The 20,509-nt window shown below is 41.5% G+C and overlaps 1 protein-coding gene across 1 annotated transcript; it reads left to right on the top strand.

The window, feature by feature from the left end:
* The first annotated feature begins 5,574 nt into the window (after nucleotides 1-5,574).
* On the top strand, nucleotides 5,575-19,204 carry LOC145940193 (uncharacterized). Its single transcript, XM_083045105.1, has 2 exons — nucleotides 5,575-5,597; nucleotides 18,643-19,204. Exons 1-2 carry the CDS (start codon nucleotides 5,575-5,577, stop codon nucleotides 19,202-19,204), a joined length of 585 nt encoding a protein of 194 aa, XP_082901231.1.
* The last annotated feature ends 1,305 nt before the right edge of the window (nucleotides 19,205-20,509 follow it).

The raw sequence follows: 20,509 nt of genomic DNA, 5'->3' as shown, positions 1-20,509 counted from the left end.
AAGCAGTGGTATCAACGCAGAGTACTTACAGAAAATAGAGATTATGATACAATGAAAGTTAGAAATACAATAAGTTACAGTAAAAAACAGAGATTATGAAACAATAAAAGATAGAGATACAAGAGCAGACATAAGAAACAGAAAATATATATGTAGCTGCGCCTGACTAGCTGTAGAGGCAGTTGAGGCAGTAGAATAGCTATTTCGCGTAGTCTATTATCCAGCATTAAGTAGAGATTCATAAAATTTATTTTAAATTCGTTTGACGTCCTAGCTTCGCGGAGAGAAAACGGGAGCTTGTTCCATAGTTCAGATGCTGAGACTCTAAAAGAACGCTTATATATCTCAGTACGGCATATCGGTAGTACAAGAAGGTCGCCAGAAGTTCTGGTAGGTCGTGAGCAATGAACAGAACGGAACTTTAAATCTCCGTAAAGAGTTACAGGCTGTTTAGATAGGATTATGTTGTAAATTAAATTTCCTACAAAGTACCGTCTTCGCTCGTCTATCTTGAGCCACCGTAGTTTGTGATAGTACGGAGTGATGTGTTCATCCCATTTTACGTTGCATGTAAACCTAATGCACGCGTTCAGTGCTCGATAAAGTTTTAAGCTTAATTGACTGGTTATGTCGGTTTGAGCTGCGCAGCAATAATCCAGTTGCGGCAAGATAAGCATCGTGATTACGTTTATTTTTAATTATCTGATAGTAGATGTTTAGATATTCTTAGTTGATATAGTTTAGTCCTAATATTTTTAACAACATTCACGACCTGCTTTTCCCATGACAGTGTATTTGTGATGTAGATGCCCAGATATTTTACACACGTGGAGAACTGCACCACTGCATCGCAGACCATTATACTGGGCAGGTTTTCAAGGATGATAGTATTTATCTATTTCGCTGAACCAAACAGGATAGCCTGAGTTTTGTCTGGATTTAGTATGAGTCCGTTCTCATTGGACCATACGATTATTGATTTGATATCCTCATTGAGCTCTTCAATGCCTTTATGCAGGTTGTTTGGTTCACAGTGTAGGTATATCTGCAGATCATCAGCGTATAGGCTATATCCACATCGTCGTATTGCCCTTTTGATGTCAGTCATATAAACCACGAATAGCAAAGGACCCAAGACAGAACCCTGTGGGACTCCAGCAGCGATATTGATCGAAGATGATGTAATTCCTTTATATTGGTCCCTTACAGCCTGAGTCCGGCCAGTCAGATAGGAAGATATCCAGCTCAGTACCATATTAGAAAAACCCATTTCTTTTAATTTGTTCAGTAGAATGTTGTGCTGTACCCTATCAAATGCTTTGGAAAAATCGAAAAGCACTGAGATTGTGATTTTTCTTTCGTCTACGGCATGCCTAATATCATCTAGCATTTTTATAATACATGTCTGTGTCGATGCGTTCTTTTTATAGGCATATTGACATGGGTCCAATAAATTATTTTCCACAAGGTACTCTACAATTTGTTCCGAGACGATCCTTTCAAGAACCTTAGAGATAGCTGGTAAGATCGATATGGGTCTGTAGTGTTGTGCTAGGGTTGGTTGTTTTACCTTCGGTATTGGTATGATGCTAGCAGACTTCCATATTGAAGGGACGATGCAGTGCATAATAGAAAAATTTAGCAGATGCTCTATGACCGTCATGACATACGTCACCGTCATCCTAATAAGTTTAGCAGAAATATCATCAATTCCCACCGCATTGGATTTAATTCTTGCCAGTTTATTACATCGGGTGTAATATACTTGAAATGCAGTTTCTTATCATCAAAAGTGTCATCTCCCCATGTTGGAAAATCTTTCAGCTTGGTGGTCCATCATTATTGTCAACACCAGCCCCTGCAAAATATGTATTTAACTCTTCTGCTGTGTGCGTAAGCATGCCATAATTATTTTTAATTTTGATTAACCCTAGGTGTCTGAGTTTGTTCCATATTAAATCCGGTCTGTCCTTTCTTCCAAATTCTGTCAAATAGTAATCTCTCTTTGCAGCTCTTATAATGCTCTGCACCTGATTTCTCGCAGCCTTGAACCTGTCATGATTGACATCGCCACCTCTTCTTCGCCATACGCTTCGCAGCATATTCCTTTCGTGCACTGCATGTTTAATTTCCTCCGTTAGCCAGGGTGCTGGCAGATTTTTGTAAACTATCCTTTGCAGGGGAGCATGATTGTCTAGGCATTTCAGAAGTTTGCTATTGAAGATCCGCACCTTTTCTTCTATGCAGCTCGAGGACCAGAGATCAGTCCAATCCAGTGTTCTAATCTCCTCAAAGAAACCTTGTTCCTTGAAATGTTTAAAATTTCTGCAGATAATACTGTGACGTCCTGATGGGAGATTTTTGACGCGTTCTTGCGTTACTCTACTGTGGTAAGCGATAATAAGCCTGGCTCGCGGGCCGAGCGGTAAAACACGCGTGGTCAGGACTAATGAGGATAACGCGACGTGTCAGGACGACATAAATATTATGAATGTGAATTAATACGCACGCTTCGGTCTCGGTGCCGGTATTATTCTACTTGAAGGAAATGTGAGTAATAAATTCTATCTCTTATTTACTATGTTACTGCTTGTGATAAGAAAATAACGCTAACTTTTCAAATTATGTAAATATGTTTATTCTTCTGTATAATTATTATACAGGTATTTTGGTTGAGCTTTATTGCGCGTTTGTGATTTTGCCTTTCTACCGTTATTCCTATTAATTCTTAGAGCGTTAATTGATTCTGTTTTTCATTAATTACAGGTTAAGATGGATGTGCGTATCGCCCTGCGAGAGGCGTGACCTTGTGGATAGATAGAAGTTCACCCTTATTGAGGCGCTCTCCGAGAGATGAGTACAGAAAAGGAGCTAATGTCAAGGATTGCTCGCCCTTTCGGAGGCGCTCAGAAGGATAGGAGCTGTACGACGCCCTGCGAGAGGCGCGCGGTAGATGGGATAAAAATATATTAATGGAAGACCGAATTGTTTTCAGATAAGTGTAAAATCGTCGTAAATAATAATTAAGATATATATATATGTATCAGTTGAACTTGTGGTTAATTTCAGGTTAACAGTATCATGCAATAAGGAGAATGCTCGACGAGTGGAGCGACAGTAGAACGATGCGAGTATCGACGGACGCCGAAGAGATTCGAGTGTCGCGGAGTCGTGTCGTGTGTTAGCGTACAGTGTTAATAATTAATTTATTATTCGAACGTATTTGTTAGATGAGTTAAATCATTTCACTTGTTAGTATAAGATTAAATTTCGGTTGAATAGTTAATTAGAATGTTCACTTTGAGAATGAATTAGATATGTTGTAAATACTTACGATAATGTTTCGTGGACGCTGGCTAATTGCAGATTTGTGAATAAATGAGTTATAAATATTACTATAAATTTTATTATAACACGTATATATATTTTATAAGTATCACTGTGAGTATAAGTATAACTGTTTAATAATCTTGTATAATGCGAATCGTATCTTTATCTTAATAATCTCTGATCTCATGTGTATATATGATCTCTCTGAGTTTAATGAATTTAATAATAATAATGAATCGATTGACGCTCTGATGAATTTGCGAGCGGTTATATACATATTTTTGGGCTACCCCCAGTCTTTCGATAGTCATACGTGGACCAGTATCGATGAGACACGTGTCGCGAAAATATAAACATTCTCGGTATATTTGCTGACTTCTTAGAATATTTGCGCAGTACATTTGTATTTCTAAAGATGTTTTGAGTTTTAGATTGAAAACATATTATTATTATTGTGTACTTTAGAGCGTTAAGACTGTGTAATTAGGTATGTTTGTCGTCGTTTGAAATAAACCGTTAAATTGTATGACATTGGCTACAAATATTATTGTGTTATTACCCTTGTTAAAGTGTAAATATCGTTGGTCGCTAATTAATGTAGATACATGTATGTGTGAACTCTCTTTTGTTATGACCATTTTAATATTAGTAAACTTGTATATATTGAGGTGAATTTGATAGCATTAATAATTTAAGTCTAGTTTGTTCGTTGATTATTCATTTCAACAGTATGCCTGTGAGTCGCACACCTACATGCATTTTTAAGCTATATTCGATATTCGAGTCGGTCTTAAACTATTGTTAGTTGATAATTATGTAAAATGATATTTGTTCCTGTTATAATATTTCTAAATAAAGATGTTAAAATATATATATCTATCAGGTTCACTTAAGTTTAGAATCTCACACATTTATGTTCACGATTTTGTCGATAAAGAGTTATACCGCAGATGCATATATATATATATATGCTATACTCGAATTTTATCACATTTATATAGAAAGTTATACGCGTGTGTCTACACTAGGCTCATATCTGCACATATATGTGTGTATTCTTTGATTGATTGTGTGCGTTAAAAGTTTTATATACATATATATATATATACAGGGTGTCCGGTAATAGTCGCATCAACCGTCGTGTGCAGGTAGAGCTAGTTAAACCGAGTAGAAAAGTCCTCTACCATTTTGCGATATTCTCAATAATAAGAGAGAAATAAATTAAAGAAAATCAGCCAATTCGCGCGATGATAAGCGTGCGGCGAGAAGAGACAGTCCACTCGGGGGTCCAGAGTTAGCGCTACTCGTATGGAGTTACTGTCTTTTGTAAAGTGCTCCTCCCCGCTTCATCGCGCGCTTAGCAACCGTGTAACATTATACTGTTTCTTTTCGCCGCATGCTTGATAACGACATAAAACTGGGCTGTCTCTTCTCGCCGTCGTCACGCGAATTGGCCGATCTTTATTAATTATTATCTCTCTTATTATTGAGAATATCGCAAAATGGTAGAGGACTTTTCTACTCGGTTTAACTAGCTCTACCTGCACACGACGGTTGATGCGACTATTACCGGACACCCTGTATAGTGTATATATAGTGTATAGGAATATATATATATATATATATTGTATATATATAATAATAGCAACTTTTTAACATTAAATTATATAACACTTCTTTATGTAACTTACTTGCAGTACCTAATATCCTTTTTATGTTATATACAGGCCAATTATCTTCAGGTAAAATTTTCTTTTGCACAGCTTTTATAAATCTCGCGTGCGAAGTAAATTGTGGCCAAAAAGCAGCATTCTTATCTTTTATTAACCAAGAGGTAGGAATCATTTGTAAACCATCTTTAAACTCGACAATAGAATATATATATAATTCTTCCATGATGAAATTCGGACTTTACTGTATCTATATCTCAAACATATTTAAAATTACACTAGTTTATAGCCAGAAATTATTTTAAACTAGAGAAGGTGAGTAGATATACTATGCCGGTTCTAACCCAGATCCTCTGAGGGGGGTGCGGGGCGCGGGGGGTTCTCCGCGGCGAGGGGTATGACGTCACGCGGGGTGGGGGTATCTCGATGGTGCCGTGGCTGACGTCACGCGGGGAGGGGATGTTTCGACAAAGGAGGGGGAGTTTTCTGAGTGCAATATTTGTAGATGGTATCTTTACGACTTTTTTATGAGGGTTCTTAGACATTTTCCCAAAAAGGTATAGAACAAGCGCCAATGATAGACAATTTTGTACCCTCGTTAGTATAATTTTATTACGGAAGCGCCGATGTCCGGCTGCTCGAACTTGTTAACGGAGCGTTCTAGAATCCATAAAACTATGTTTTTTTCATTTTATGGACAAAATGTCCATTAAATGTCCATAAAATCATTAGGATATTATGGAAAGAAATGAAGATTTTAGGGCCGACGCTGCGACGAACATGTCTAAACGTTATTTATAGGTGCAAATGTAAAAGCGTTGACGTTCAGCAGCTTTGTACCCTCGCGGAAAATCTCCCATAAACGAGAGCGAAACATCTTCCTTAATATTTTTTTTTAAGAAAGAATGCAACGTATCGGCGCCAACGTTCGGCAGCTTGTGTCCTTACTCCTCTATCCATAAAACCGATATCTCGGGAAACTATCTTTTGAGATACGCTAAATGTTAGAAAAGGAGATAGAATTAGGTGAAATATATATAAGGAGGATGAGAGCGCGTCAAACCATAGTACGATTTGAAAGCGCATAGATGCAGCGGTGAAAAAAGTTTAGTGGCTACTTTTCTTGTGTCAGAAGTTTGTGGTATAATAGTGAGGAAAAAAAATGGAAAACATCGAGCAGAACGAACGCGACCTGTTGGAGCGGTCCCGCCAAGTCACCCTTGAGTGAATATTTTGCATGGGCGCTGCGCTGCGAGGAAGTTATCAAATTGCTCGAAGAAAACAGCCGTAACAAGCGTCCGCGACTCTCGATTGGATATAGACAATCTTTCGTTGTTAGAATCGCGCGACTCAAGGGTGCAAAGACTCGATTGCAGAGACAGTTTATACCCAATGGTGGTAATTACAGTGGCGATAATAACACGGGAAGACTCGTTTGGCGAGAGATCGATACCGCGTTCGAAAATCGGATACTGACAGGTGCGGTGATTAACGCAGACTATATCGAACCGCGACAATTTTTGGAAGACGCTAGTAGTGTAGTACTCGAGCAAGTGCAAGATGTTATAAAAATACACAATGTGCAAAAGTAAATACCGTGTTCAACGGTGAGTTTGTGACAGGTGATAAGCGCGCAAACAAAAGCATTAACACGCGAAATTATGAACTCTTTCGCACATCTGATTTACGCGAGTGGTATGAGCGGCACGTCATCGAATCCACTTTGGCGTCTCTCGAAGAGTTCCAGGAACATGATAGCGGATGGGCATTGTCACGAATCCTTGATCTTACGGTCAACGTCAACAAGTGCAATCCTATGCGTGCTGGGTGTTATTTAAACTTGCCGCGAGAAATTATGACGAAGAGAGCAGTGGTGACCTTGCAGTCTAAAGACAATGCATGTTTCGCATGGTCAGTGGTGGCTCTGTACCCCGCAGAAAGACATGTGGAACGAGAATTTTCATATCCCCATTACACGACAGTGTTAAATCTTCAGGACAATGAGTTTCCGACGTTAAACCAAATTAAAAAGTTTGAACTGGCAAATAACATCTCAATCAACGTCTACGGCATTGAGAGGAAGAAGGAATTATCTATTCTTCCGATACAGCTCACCGATCAGAAGAGAGAAAAACATGTAAATATGCTGTATGTGGAGGAGGACGACAACGTTGGGCATTTCGCGTATATCAAAAATTTGTCTCGCCTCGTAAGCTCGCAACTGAGCAAACATGATCACAAGAAATATATCTGCGATCGGTACGTATATTTATTGCAAACTATATAATAATTGTAAATAAAATTGTAAATAAAATTGTAATTTTTTTTTTCTTTCACAGATCCTTGCACTATTTCGGATCGGAGGACAAGTTGCAGTCACATACAGTAGACTGTCGAGAAATGAACGACTGCGCTATCCGATTACCAAGCGATAAAGACAAGTGGCTCGACTTCGACAACTACAACAGAAAGGAGCGACTTCCCTTCGTGGTGTACGCCGACTTGGAGTGTGTGCTGAAGAAGACGCCGGAACATGCGTCATACTCCCAACATCACGAGGTATTCAGCATCGCTTATTATATACATTGTTCGTACGACAACTCGTTATCCGCGTATAATTCTCGCCGTAGTATCGATTGCGTTTCATGGTTCGCCGAAGAACTTAAAAATTTAGCGCATCGCGTAAAAGGTATTTTGTCTGATAATGTCCCCATGACAAAATTAACGCAAGATGAACGGGAAAAATTTCATAGCGCCACGCAATGTCACATTTGCGAAAAACCGTTTGCGCCGGATGATACACGCGTACGCGATCATTGTCATCTGACCGGGCGATACAGGAGTCCCGCTCACTCAAACTGTAATATAAATTACAAAGAATCTTATGTCATTCCTGTAGTTTTCCATAATCTATCCGGCTATGACGCACATTTCATCATAAAAGAAATAGCTACCGCGTATAAAGGACGCGTAGATGTGTTTCCAATAACAAAAGAAAAATACATTTCATTTACGAAGACTGTCAATAGTACCGACGACGACAAAGATTGGAAAACTTTCGTGAAATTACGATTCATCGATTCATACAAATTTCTCAGTGCTAGTCTTGACAAATTGGCATCCTTCCTCGATAAGGATAAGTTAAAAATTTTGCGTTCCAATTTTTCCGCATTATCCGCTAACAATGTTGAATTATTAACGCGAAAAGGTGTCTTTCCGTACGAGTACATTGAATGCGTGGACAAGCTGCAGGACACGCGTTTACCACCACGCGAATCGTTTTACAGTTCTTTAGCCGGTGACACTGTATCCGAGAGCGACTACGCACACGCCGTCAACGTGTGGCAGCAGTTCTCCATTCAAACCTTGGGTGAATACAGCGATCTGTACTTAAAAACTGATGTCTTGTTGTTGGCAGATATATTTGAAAACTTTCGCGACACTTGCATCGCGAGTTATGGACTCGACCCTGCGTATTATTATACTCTTCCCGGGTATACATGGGACGCGATGCTAAAACATACACGCGTAAATTTCGAACTGCTTACCGATATCGATATGGTCATGTTTATCGAACGGGGTATACGCGGTGGTCTAAGTCAATGTTCAGGAAGATATGCGCATGCTAATAACAAGTACATGCAGTCATATGATCCATCGAAACCATCATCATATTTAATGTATTTAGATGTAAATAATTTGTACGGATGGGCAATGTGCCAACCATTGCCATATGCCGATTTTCGATGGGTCGACGATGTATCTAACTTTGACATCTCGTCAATAGCGCTCGATTCATCTACAGGCTATATCCTCGAAGTAGATTTATAGTATCCACAACATCTTCACGACACGCACACTGACCTACCGTTTTGCCCGACACGTGACAAACCGCCCGGCAAGCGGGAAGATAAGCTTCTCGCAATGCTATATGATAAGAAGCGTTACGTCATACACTACCGCAACCTGCAGCAGTGCACGCGTCACGGTCTTCGTATCGTAAAGATACATCGCGTATTACAATTTACTCAATCCGCATGGCTCTGCGATTACATTGAACTAAATACAAAATTTAGAACACAAGCGAAAAATGATTTTGAGAAAAATTTGTACAAATTAATGAACAATGCAATATTTGGCAAAACTATGGAAAATGTGCGTAATCATGTAGATGTAAAACTCATCACACATTGGGACGGACGATACGCAGCAGAGGCGATGATAGCGAAACCAAATTTCCATAGCAGGAGCGTCTTTTCGGAAAATTTAATTGCCGTAGAATTACGTAAACTAGAAGTAAAATTTAACAAACCAATCTATGTTGGTATGTGTATACTCGACATATCGAAAGTGTGTCTGTACGAATTTCACTACGAGTACATGTCACCGCTCTATCATGAAAGATGCCGGATAATGTACACTGACACCGACAGTTTAATATATCATATTAAATGCGAAGACGTGTATGAAAATATGAAACGCGATATCGCTAGATTCGATACGAGCGATTATCCAATTGACAACGCATACGGTATAGCGCATGCAAACAAAAAGGTGCCAGGCTTGATGAAAGACGAGAATAACGGCGCGATAATGACCGAATTCGTCGGGCTCAGAGCAAAAATGTATGCTTTGCGAGTGGATGGCAAAAAGGACACTAAAATAGCAAAAGGTGTCAAAAGTAACGTTGTCGCGAGAACGATAACATTCGACGATTATACGCGGTGCCTGAATGACGAGATTGAAATGACACGTCAGCAGTCATGTATAAGATCGAAATTGCATGAAGTATATACCATCTGCGAGACAAAAATTGCTCTAAGTCCGTACGATGATAAGCGGTTTATCATATCTGATTCGACTGACACATTACCATGGGGACATTACCAGATACCCTTATAAAATATAATGTAATATAATGTAACATATGTGTATGTATTTCATATATTGGAACGGAAAGGATGTATTAATAAAGATTTTATATTTCACATATTTTATGCATATTTTTATATTTCAAATACTTTTATATGTTGTACACTTTATATATTTTTTTTAATTTTTGAGTAATTAATAAATACAGTTTGTATGAATTAAATTGTATTATCCTTATGTATCCAAGAGTTGTGCGAATTGTCAAATCCCAGCCATTTTACATAAACCTCGTCACCCCTCCTGCGCAGTACTTTCTCCACGAGATATACGTCCGGATAATTCGCGCTATGCAACTCGTGCTCGTAAAACGCTCCAGCGACAGATGTTTTGCGATAGTCCTCGAGTAGATAGGTTACGGGATTAGTACGCTACACTTTAATAATTTTAAACACTTCGGTTGTCCAATTTGGTGTGTAACCCTTCTCAAAAAGTTTCTTGTACTTGCTAACGCGTACCGGGTCACCTACTTTGAATTTCGCCGGAGCGGCAATCTTTATGTTACTATATACTGTTTTTAAAAGTTATCAGCGATCGCGGTGGTGACGTCGGCGGGTCGCATGCCGATCGTTCGATGCTTGCGCGCGTTGTAATCCGCTACGAGTTCCGACAATGCGTCGATCCACTTGTAAGTTCCGTTCAGCGTAAACATCTTCCACATGTCGTTCTTCAACGTGCGATTGAATCGTTCGACGACCGATACCTTCATTACTGAATATGTAGAATAGTGATTGATGTTATGTTTCCGCATAAGCCGTTGCACGTCGGCGTTGTAAAATTCCTTCCTCATATCGGTTTGCATGTTTCTCGGGCATCTCTTGCTATCTCGAATTATCTCGGCGATAGCGTCAGCCGTCTCACTTCCACCTTTACTCTTGAGTGGTATGGCCCACGCGTATTTGCTCAACACATCGATGACCGTGAGTATGTAGTGATAACCTTTGTTGAAACGAGAATACGGACGCATCTCGACGATGTCGGCTTGCCACAGGTCATCGTATCCCCGCACTATGACGTGTCTTCGGGGAAAATTTTTCCTTGCCGGCGCGTGCAGTTCGTTCACCAACTGCCGTTTCTCCAAACTATGTTGTTTCTTCGCTTCATCGGTTTTTCTCGATCGCCGTTTGTCGCTAGTTTTATGATTCATTTTCGTTTGTCGCTCTTCAATATCCGTTCTCGAGCCGTTCCTAACCCGTTCGTAGCCGTTCTTGACCCGTTCTTGAGCCGTTCGTAGCCGTTCCTGACCCGTTTGCAGCCGTTTCTGACCCGTTCTTGAGCCGTTCTTGAGCCGTTCCTGACCCGTTCGTAGCCGTTTTTGACCCGTTCTTGAACCGTTCTTGAGCCGTTCGTAGTCGTTCTTGAGCCGTTCTTGAGCTGTTCTTGCGTTGTTTACTTCGGTTCTTGACCCATTCGAAAATCGTTCTTGATTCGTTCGCTGCCTTGTTCACAGTCGTTTCTAACCCGTTCGTAGCCTTTCCTGACCCGTTCGCAGCCGTTACTGACCTGTTCGCAGCCCTGCTTGAGTTGTTTGTAGCCTTGCATGTAGCCATTAATGACTTGTTCATAGCCTCGTTCGCAGCTCTGCTTGAGTTGTTGGTAGCCTCGTTCGCAGCTGTTGCTAGGCCGTTCACTACCACTACCACTCATTGTAGTTAGATAGTAGTTCGATAATCCATGGTAGCTGTTCGATAATTGTTCGTAGCCGTTCGATAACTCTTCGTAGATGTTCGATAACCGTTCGATAGCCGCTCCTAACCCGTTCACTGCTGCTCATTCAGGTTGATAGCCGTTTTTGAGTTAGCGTTAGCGTTAGCCGCGCATTGAAGTTCGTTTATCACAATCTGTATTGCCCGCACATCCTTCTCGAACGAAGTCAGCTTCTCATCTGATTCTTTCTGTTAATTCATCAATCTTTTAACGCAGGATTCCACATACAGTTTGTTGACGGCATCGGTGTCAGCCTCAGGTTGCGCTACACGACGAATCTTCCGCGACCTTGCGTCATAGTCCGTAACGACGCGACACAGAGCGTTTTCGTGCACATAACTTTTCACCAATCTATCCCAAGAACCGCTTGTGCCGGTTGCATCATTTCTTGGTTCGAATAATCCAAATTTGTTGATAGGCATTTTTTTTCCCGATACGAGTGACGCCGATCGACTGATTAGATTTGTCGAGACACCATTCAATTTATAATAATGCCTGCTTCACGAAGTTCCTCGATGATCGACAGGATTTCATTGTCGTGAGCGTTGTGGCCAGCTCGGCGCGAAGCGTCCAGCAATCGTACCCGATCCACTAGCTCGTTGGGGTCATCCCAGTGTATGTAATCGATCTTATTGTCGGTTAGCGCCATCGCGTGAGGCATGAATACTCCCTTTCCAGATTTTTTCTTTTCAATCGATATCAATGGTGCGATTATATGTTTGTACTTGTATCCCCTGTTGCTTCGTAATTGGCCTTGTGTGTCATAATTGCGTTTATGCGCGTTCGTCGCCAATAATATGCTCTTGTATTTATGCATATCATCCTCCGTGTAAATGTCATCATCGGGAATTCTCTTGAAGATCAACTCGTATAATCCTGGTGTACCAATGTACCTCACTTTGTCTATAATTATAGAATCATATTTGTCAATGTCGAATCGTTTGTTACCGAGACGCATTTCATCCTTGTCGAAATAGACACCGTACACGTGATCGATTTTCCTTTCTTTGTCGCCACCGAGGAGAGTGCTGATGTACTCTTGTCCCAGTGGTCCCAAGTGCTTTCGCAACATTTCTTGCCCTTCCAGCGTTTGTAATGTGTTTCGAACAAACGATGTTTAGAGTGTGCTGCCCGAGGTTTCGAAAACATTTTTGTTTGCGAGTGTTTCGGGTATCATAGGTTGTACGATTCTCGTTGTCGCGAACGGTGTAGAGGTTATCAGCGGTTCATCCAGTAAAGCATCCGATGTACGCGGTGTCGATGAGCGATTCGGGTTTGACCGTTTCCTCTTTTTCGGTGTCGCATCATCCTTCTCCTCTTCCTCCTCATCCTCTTCCTCCTTGTACCGCTTGATGGGTAAGATTTTAATCTTTGCGGTACTTTCCGGCTCGTTTTTCACCGCGATCGACAATCTTTTGTAGCGGCTCAATAATAGGTCTAAAATGGGTTTTGACTGCGATATCGTCATCGATCTTACCGGTTTTCAAAGCGCGATGTTTCTTGCGGATTGATTCACTCGTTTTCGCAATTTCCTTCGCTATCTTTTCACGCTCGCGAATATTATCGCTCTCAGCCATGTTGACAGAGTGTCGAACGCTCGTGGTTCACCCCTCGCGACAGAACATCGGCAACGACTAATTGTTTTGCGGTATCGCGAACACGTTAAATCCGTTTCTGTATCGGTCGTTCGTAAGAGAGCTATCCTTGTCTATTACTAGGAATCCATACTTTTGCTGCCAACAAGTACGACATAATTCACTGAAATCCTCATATGACATGTCGGTATTCATGTGATCGTTGTACACATGTTTCAAGGTACCATCCTGTTTAAACAAGATTAGCAGGTTTGCGTTGTCGCGTATAAGATGTTTCGGTATTCTTGCGTATGTTTGACAGAGATAGAAGCAGTCGACGTTCGAGTGGTGTCCCATTGAAAAGTACTCTCTTATCGTATTTCGTTTGTCGCACGCCACGTCATCGAAAACGAAAATCGAGTTTGGACATGCTTCGCTCGGTGGAATGACGTCACTGTTATTGGAGAATGTAAAATAGCCGATTTCATCGATCGACGTCAACAAATTCTCCAGATACCGATATTTTGGCTGTTGCAGCGACTTTGAGTACACGTACACGTTTTCAAAGCGGACGCCGTGCGGGCTTTCTATCAAACTAATCAAAACGTTAGTTTTACCGCAATTCGAGGGGCCGCAAACGATCGCGCGTATAGTAGTTGGCAGTATCGTACCGTGTCTACGCATCTCCGCGTTGTCCCCCATCGATCGTAATCTGGCGTCGTAATTCGTCACGCGTATTGCGAAAGGTTGTCGCACGAAATTCATGTTCACACTCCTGACTGGATCGAACGTCTGCCTATTTATAGCTGCGCGGAACCGCGAATTGCTCAGTAACGAAAAAATGTTTGTCTTGCTATCAAGTCCTTACGATATTTGTAATTTGAGCGCTGAACAGCTACAATTTGTGTCGAAAACAGTTTTATTGCGAATGTGCGGCAATTACGTCCACTGCGTGTGGGACAAGCTTCCGGAACATATAAAGGCGGATTTGGAGGTTCAAACCTATCGCCGCTGTTTCGAACATTACAATCGACCGTGGCAGCGAACGCACATTGACGGTCCAGCGCCGATGATAAAAGATTGCAGCGAATGTCAACGAAAATAGGTAGAGGCCTATTAAATCAGGCGATAAACGCACTTCCGATCGAATTCCATATCCCCGGCTATCAGTTTTGCGGTCCGGGCACGCGACTACAAAAGCGATTAGCCAGAGGCGATCGAGGTATCAACCCATTGGGCGCGGCGTGCCGTGAACACGATATAGCGTACTCTCGAAGCAACGATCTCATCGAGAGACACGCGGCAGATAGGATACTCGCCAAGGAAGCGCAAACTCGCATCGTTGCGAGAGATTCGACTCTCGGTGAGAGAGCCGCCGCCACAGCTGTCTGGGCAGCGATGAAAGCCAAGACGAAGTTCGGTATGGGCCTGAAGACGACAAAGACGAAGACGAAGAAAAAGATGGCGAAGAAACGAATACTTCCGGTAGCGAAACGTGGGGGTGTATTACCGATATTCTACCAATGTTGGGTGCGCTCGGATCTCTGGTCGGTGGAGCGGCTGGTGTAGCAAAGATGGTGAACGACGGAAAAGCTGCACAACGTCAGTTGCAAGAGATGCTACGTCACAATCGCGCCATGGAAGGTCACGGATTGTATCTCGCTCCATACAAACACGGACGAGGAGTTTCAACGAGAAAAAGGGGGGAAAAAAAACGTCAAAGAGACGCTAAAAATGCCACAGGGCGTAACTACCAACATACAATTGCTACAACTGGCAAAACGTATGCACATTCCGTATTTTAGAGGTGTTTTCATGCGTGATTCATTACCGATCGGTGGTATATATCGAAACGAGAGCGGCATCGTAAATTTGGATAACGCTAAAGGATCGGGTATTCATTGGGTAGCTTATGCAAAGAGGGAGGATCGCGCTATATATTTTGACAGATTCGGCAATCTTCGACCGCCGAATGAATTGGTGCGATATTTAAATGTGACAAAGATACAATACAATTACACACCTGTTCAAACTTACTATCAAAGCATCTGTGGACAATTGTGCTTACAGTTTCTCCGAGCGGTCGATGCACGTGAATTTAAAGACTGACATTGCGCTATTTAACTCAGTATTCGTTTAACAGTTTAGTCAACATGTCTATGACATTCACACTGACCGGGAAGAGTAGTGTTCTCGCGGTAAACTAATTTCCCGCCGTAGATTTGAGCGACGATGAATACGAGCTAGGTCTAGCGGATTTTGAGACTTATCATACGATATCGAACGTGAATTCCTCGAATAATAAATTTTACTTTGGCAAAGATGACGCGGAAATTACGATTCCCGAGGGATCGTACGAGCTGCAAGCGATACATGAGTTTTTAAAACATGCAATTTCACGAAAACGTCCGCGACATGCTGTTCGTGACGATGTTAAAAAACACGCTGACACACGCATATTCGGACGAATGACGACGGTGACTTTGAAGATGGAGAATATCCGATAGTGCTCCGCGCTAATTATAATATGATGAGGAGCGAGATTAAATGCGCCTACAGAATGAATTTTAGCAAGCCTAACAACATTGGATCGCTGCTAGGATTCTCGAACCGTATACTACAGCCGCGAAAATGGTACAAGTCGGACATGCCGATTAATATTATCAACGTGAACATTATCCGCGTAGAATGTAATGTGACCGCGGGAGCGTACAGCAACGGCAAACTCGTTCATACGATACATGAATTTTCACCGAGGGTACCACCAGGATATAAGATATCGGAAACACCGACGCACATCATTTACCTGCTGATCATCGTGCGGAGCATTACGGATTTAACGTTACGCGTTGTCGACCAGGACAGACGATTGCTCGATTTTCGAGGAGAAGAGATCACCATTAGATTGCACGTACGACGACGACAGCGATAACGTACGTGTGTGGTGTATGAGATGCTCGTGTTGAACGGATCGAAAGACACGAGAGATAACACAATCTTTACGGAGCCAGCGACAACAACAACGTCGACATTCACTAATATCCAATCATCCGGTTGCACTAAGAAAAAGAAACTGAACGCATCAAACGTTGCGTTTTTACAATCTTTGGGATTCGCAGTGCGAAACATCTGAACAATGACCGACATCCTTAACATTGGAGACGAGCCAATCTTCGACGATCGCATCGTCAAGATCGAGATTCACACGTACAACCCGTTCGCTAACACAACATTCGGACACAGTGATGAGATAAGAATACCCATACAACAACAGGATCTGTATACGTTGCCGTATGAAAGTTTCCTACATCGAGGGAGAGCTAAAGATAAATAAACCAGCCGAAAGATCTGCTGTGATACTGGGAAATAATTGTGTCGCATTCATGTTCGATGAGATTCGATACGAACTCGATGGCGTGGAGATTGATCGCAACAGAAACGTGGGAATAACAAGTTTGCTCAAAAACTATGTAACGATATCATCCGATAGAAGCGTGATTATGAGAAACGCCGGCTGGACTGATCCGACTACTGCAAATGGAAACTTCAATTTTTGCGTACCGCTCTACATGTTATTGGGATTTTGCGAGGATTACAGATAAGTGGTGATTAACGCTCGTCTTGAGTTAATCTTAATACGATCGCGCAACGACAACAATTGTCTGGTTGGAGATTCGACGCTGGAGCCTGTGATCAACATATTCAAGATACAATGGCGAATGCCACATGTGTTATTGAGCGAAATTAAGAAGCTGTCGATGCTGCGCGCTCTGGAAAGCGGACATTACCTCAGCATGGGTTTTCGCTCGTGGGATCTGTATGAGTATCCGCTATTGCAGCGTACAACCAAGCATTCATGGGCCATTAAGACAGCGACTCAGCTGGAGAAGCCACGATATGTTATCTTCGCTCTGCAGACAGGTCGGAAAAACATCATGTCTGAGGATATGAGTCGATTCGACGATTGCAAGATGACCAATGCGAAATTCTATCTGAACTCGGAATGTTATCCGTACGACGATATGAATCTGGATTTCGATAGAAACAGATGGTCGATTCTGTACGATACGTATGCGCGTTTCTGCAAGAACTATTATGGATACGAGTATCTCGAGCCGAGTCTCACCGTCTCAATGTTTCTACGTAACGGTCCGTTCGTGATCATCGATTGTTCTCGACAAAACGAATCGGTCAAGAGCAACCGTGGATGTTGGAGATTGGAATTCGAGTGTAAGGAGAATGTGCCGATGAATACCACTGCGTATTGTCTCATCATACACGATCGCGTGATCCAGTACAACCCGTTGACCAACGTTGTGCGCAAAATCACCTAAACGCACCAACAATTTAGAGAGAGAGGGGGAAGCATAGCAGAATATAAATCAAAGTGTTATGAGATAGTTGTCATTCTTCTTTTTTAACTGATACATCGAAGAGAGAGATCTCGTCATGTCCGTACCAACGTTTGTGGACCTACAGGGGTTTATCCTCAATAAACAATTCATTGTAAAGGAAGCGGCAATCCTGAGAAGAGGATTTATTTTGTCACATTATTTTTTCGCATGTCCTGTACCATGGGGTGTGCTCATAAAATCGGAGAGACACCAAGCCTCATGGTTGACTCGAAATCATCATGGATTGCAATAGGAAGATGGAAACGTTCCATACAGCATGGCTCAGCGTTTGATTACAACAGCTATCGTTGGTGGACCACATGAAGAAGAAGAAGAATCCATTCTCGTATATGTAAAAGGAGTTGAAAAGCGAGAATGGTTAGCCGATATATTGGATGATGCGGGAAACGGTTTCATTATTGAGACCTTGGATGCTGATTACGACGATATCGAGTCTCTAAATAATCTAGATGTTAAAAACACTATGCGATATGGAAAACATGTTAAGAATTGCGCATTACAAAATGTATTCAAAATATTTAACTGGTGGTCGCAACGCCAGAAAGAATTGCAAGATTTGGAAAAATAAAATATTTAAACATTAATGTGTTTTATCTCTTATTCCCCTCCTCATTCCTTTCCTCACGAATCGTTTCTAAGAATTCTTTTTATCCGAGCGCCGTTTCCCCTTCTCCTAAATTTCATAGCGCCAATAGTATTCTAGAATCTCCCACCACATTTACCCCACTACTTTTAAAAATAAGCGTCATGTACAACACTCGATTAATTTCTTTATACGATCAGTGTCGCGTTAACCGTTCATACTGGTGGTTTCACTTTTAAAATCTGGAAATATGTACTACGCTGAAAGAAGCAGCGGCTCCGGCAGACATGTGAATAATTACATACCGAATTGTAATGAAACTCCATCGTTTGAGAACAAATGCGACAAGTAAGTTTAACTTTTTCTATTTTTCTATTTTTGTCTTTATATGTTTACAAATTGTATTATTTTTCAAACTAATTTCATTTTTACAGCATTTCGTTGGAGCCTCGTGCAGTTCGTATACTAAGTAGACGATATGCATTGACAGCTACGGAATTTAAATTCCTCGAAATTGGTATCAAAGTGGATCCACCGAGTTACGTGGAAATCGCCATAGGAGATCATCGAGGAAAGGAACTGATATTATCTCTCGAAGCGTGGAAGGGACTCTACGAGCAACGTCACAATATTCAAAATCTGTTTCGAAACGACTCTAAAGATGCCTACAGTTTTATAAGCGTTGGACCGTTAACAGTGCGAGTTCGTACGATTAACGACGCCAAGTTAATAAGTCTTGAATCTTCAAATGGATGCATGATGATGATCGAATCGACGTTACACCGTATGTTCGATCTCGATCCATGCATTGATGTAACTTTTGACCGATTGGTTAAAATTACCAATACAGTCGATATCAAGTTTACGCAATTTTCAAATATCGCGTCCAATGTAACGAATCCTAAAGAAGTATCAAATGTAATACGCGCTAGCGACGCCTTCAACAAGCATCAGCTCATCGATTGCGAGCTGGCAGCTTTAGTTTTTAGTTCATAATATGTAAGAAAAAAATATTTAAAAGAAGAATAAAGAGTTTTTAAGTCTAAATTATGATGTAATTTCTTTGTATGCATTTCCAATCCGCACTCTTTCCCATCCGTAAACAGTTCCCCAGCTCTCATACGTAGCTCGTTGCATGGTCCTTGCGGGGGATGACGTCATACGGGGAAGGGGGAACGTCAGGCTAGGGACTGAGAGGCTAGGGACCGAGAGGCTAGGGACCGAGAGGCTTGGGTCCGAGAGGCTAGGGACCATGAGAGAGGTAGCGCGAGAGAGATAGCGCGAGAGAGATGACGCGAGGCGCAGCGAGGAGAAAGAGAGAGAGATGACGCGAGGCGCAGCGAGGTGAGAGAGAGAGAGGGAGAGAGAGAGAGATGACGCGAGGCGCAGCGAGGAGAGAGAGGCGAGCGCGAGAGATGATGCAGCGAAGGAGAGCGCAAGGTATTCGCAAGAAAGAGAATTTTTTTTTTAATGTTTTTTTTTCCAATATTAATAATAATTCTTTTATAATAATATTCTTAATATAAATGGGAGGAAAGAGAGGAATTATTCTAAAGTAAAATATGTTTTTATATTTAAAATAATTTTTTTTTATTCATAAAATAGGTATGTGTAATATTTATAATTTTGTGTGTGTGTGTGAATTAAAAATTTAAAATATAAAATATGAAAAGAAAAATATTCAAAAATAAAAAAAAGTATATAAAATTTAAAATATGAAATTTAAGTGCCTGGATAATGGTGGGGCGGCCGAATGCGGATGATGTGGCGGTGACTGCGGTGGCGGCAACTGCGGTAGTGACCAGGCAGGACTCCAGCATAACAGAAAATTTTTATTATTAATTATTTAAAAAATTTTTTTTAATAAAAATAGCGGTACTTACTATACCCATAGTGCCTCCCTGACAGGTTCAGGAGGGTACGGTTCCTCACCGAACAATTTGCGGAGACAGCACACATCGTCCCATTCATTGTAATCTTCCTCCATGTCACCCCACAGCTGGTCATTGTAATAGCGGTCGTATTCCCGCCCTATCCGCACCCATCTAATATGCACCTCACGCTCCGAATTATACCACAAGTCGTGATACCTGGGTCGATCATCGCGAAATATCATATCGACCCACCTGGGCCGATCATCATGACGCTCAATGTTTTCAAAATTCATTTTTCCACTTTAACTTCACTGTATTTAACTGCACAAACGTTGAAGACTTTATGACAAACGTCGCGGAGACAGACTCTCTCCATAAGTTTCAACCCCCATCCCTCTCAAAATTATCGCAATTCTTCCTTAAAAAT

This window comes from Prenolepis imparis, unplaced genomic scaffold (genome assembly GCF_030444845.1).
Source record: "Prenolepis imparis isolate NDT839.2.m4 unplaced genomic scaffold, iyPreImpa1.0 SCAF_9, whole genome shotgun sequence".
Taxonomy (NCBI): Eukaryota; Metazoa; Arthropoda; class Insecta; order Hymenoptera; family Formicidae; genus Prenolepis; species Prenolepis imparis.
The sequence above is the reverse complement of the archived record's forward strand: the minus strand, read 5'-3'. Positions and strand labels throughout refer to the sequence as shown.

What these genes read in the sequence shown, in the direction of transcription:
- LOC145940193 (XM_083045105.1), top strand. Translation starts at nt 5,575, where the DNA reads ATGATAGACAATTTTGTACCCTC. An exon ending in ATAGACAATTTTGTACCCTC is followed by an intron (nt 5,598 to 18,642) that starts GTTAGTATAATT and finishes TCATTTTTACAG; the next exon opens with CATTTCGTTGGAGCCTCGTG.